This window comes from Gekko japonicus, unplaced genomic scaffold (assembly GCF_001447785.1).
Source record: "Gekko japonicus isolate JY-2015 unplaced genomic scaffold, Gekko_japonicus_V1.1 scaffold558, whole genome shotgun sequence".
NCBI classification, from domain to species: domain Eukaryota; kingdom Metazoa; phylum Chordata; class Lepidosauria; order Squamata; family Gekkonidae; genus Gekko; species Gekko japonicus.
This window is the reverse complement of record NW_015170908.1, coordinates 456,505-458,713: the sequence shown is the minus strand read 5'-3', so window position 1 is coordinate 458,713 and position 2,209 is coordinate 456,505. Positions and strand designations below refer to the sequence as shown.

At 48.9% G+C, this 2,209-nt stretch overlaps 1 protein-coding gene across 1 annotated transcript in view; it reads left to right on the top strand.

The window, feature by feature from the left end:
• The window catches only part of WNT4 (wingless-type MMTV integration site family member 4), a 52,467-nt gene extending 50,624 nt beyond the window's left edge, over window positions 1-1,843 (top strand). The window contains exon 5 of the mRNA XM_015418661.1: window positions 1,204-1,843. Within this exon, the coding sequence (XP_015274147.1) occupies window positions 1,204-1,671 (468 nt within the window). The 3' untranslated portion in view covers window positions 1,672-1,843. The remainder of the gene's footprint in view (window positions 1-1,203) is intronic.
• Window positions 1,844-2,209: the final 366 nt, after the last annotated feature.

Below are 2,209 nucleotides of genomic sequence, written 5' to 3'. Positions count from 1 at the left end.
GGGGCCGTGGTGTTGAGTCATGCCGGCCACATGACCACGGAAACATCTTCGGACAGCGTTGGCTCTTCGCCTTTGAAACAGAGATGAGCACTGCAACCCTAGAGTCGGATTCGACTGGCTTTCGAGCAAGGGAACCTTTACCTTTACCTTATACCCCTATGAGGTAGACTAGGTTGAGAGAGAATGACTGGGCCATTGTCAGCTCGTCAATGTTGCGGCAGAGTGAGCATCTGAGCCGAGGTTTCCCCACTCATCGTCCAACACCGTGACCACTGCATCATACTTAGGGTTGCCAGTTCTGGATTGGGAAATACCTGGAGATTTTTGAGGTGGAGCCTAAGGAGGGCGGGGTTTGGAGGGGGGGGACTTCAATGGGCTGTAGGCCCACCTTCCAGAGCAGCCATTTCCTCCAGGTGAACTGATCTCTGTCGCCTGGAGATCAGTTGTAATAGCGGGAGATCTCCAGCCACCACCTGGAGGTTAACAAAACCAAAGGACTACAGTGTGTAAGGATATCTGGAACAACTAAAGCACTATGTATAATCCAGTTCAAAAATCTTATAATTGTATACAGACAACTTATCAACAATAAAGGATGCTAGTGCTTCCAGAAATTGAAATGGTTGTATTATTTAAACAAATTAATTAACAAACTCAATCTTAGGCTTAAACAAAGGCTGTAACAACCTAATACTTTGCACAATATAACTAGTGTACAAGGAACAAAACATACAGCATATATACAAGCCCAACTCATGGGCTACACCAATTCATATGTTAAAGTACACAGGACTGAACAAGACGCTGAGATGAACTGAGGCATGGAAGACTACCGGGACCGGTAGGAAAAAAATCCCATTTCACATATCTTCTTCAGGTCTTACAGCTACAGACGTCAATTTGAAATTTTATTTTATAGCCATTGAAGTACTAGCATGCTTTATTGTTGATAAGTGTCTATATACAATTACAAGATCTTTGAATTGGATTATGCACAGAATCATAGAATCATAGAGTTGGAAGGGATCTCTAGGGTCATCTAGTCCAACCCCCTGCACAATGCAGGAAATTCACAAATACCTCCCCCCCAACTGTACTGCGTCTGATGCATCTCTGTGCTCCCTCTTCAAGAAGGATATCCTCCTTGATTCTTTTCATCAGGACCTCCAACAGCTCTGTGCCTTCTTTTCTCCCCCCTCCCAGGCCATCCTCAACAACATGCGGGTGGAATGCAAGTGCCACGGGGTGTCGGGGTCGTGCGAGGTGAAGACCTGCTGGAAAGCCATGCCCCCCTTCCGCAAAGTGGGCAACGTGCTGAAGGAGAAATTTGACGGGGCCACCGAGGTCGAGCAGCGGAAGATTGGCTCCACCAAAGTGCTGGTGCCCAAAAATTCCCAGTTCAAGCCGCACACAGACGAGGATCTGGTCTATCTGGACTCCAGCCCGGACTTCTGTGACCATGACTTAAAGAACGGTGTCCTGGGCACCAGCGGGAGGCACTGCAACAAGACCTCCAAGGCCATCGACGGCTGCGAGCTGATGTGCTGCGGCCGGGGCTTCCACACGGACGAGGTGGAGGTGGTGGAGAGGTGTAGCTGCAAATTCCACTGGTGCTGCTTTGTGAAGTGTAAACAGTGCCATCGCCTGGTGGAAATGCACACCTGTCGATGACGTGGGGAGACGGGAGCTGCCTTTGGGCCCGGAGCCGGAGGAGGCAGGCGCGCCCAGAGACCAAGTGCAGAGAGAGGGCTTTGGCCGACGCACGCGGGGAGGCACTGCGAGAGGAAACTGGGGGGGGGCACTTTTTTCTATCACCAAAAGGAATATATTTAAAGTTCCAATAGCGACGATATATTTTTTTGTTTGTTGTTCCTTGATCTACTTTATTTATTGTCAAAAACCAGAGCCTTCTCTTTTGGATGGGGAGTGTTTCTATTTGCCGATGATATCGGCTAGAGAGATTAGGCGTGCGAAGCCCTGTGTGGCTCCGCCTACAGACCTGAAATGAATGGGAATGTCATGCCAGGCAGAAAATGAGGTCTCTGTCAAGAGACATTTCAAATGCTCACGCCGGTCCTGGAAGGGGGTATTTTTATAATGGTGTCTTGCGCATTTTCAGTGTCGGAGCTGTTTTGGTCACAACCGTTCTCTGTTGCTGAGATATCTGAGGAGCTGTGGAGAGTCCAAGCGGGAATTTCTCTCCCTTCAG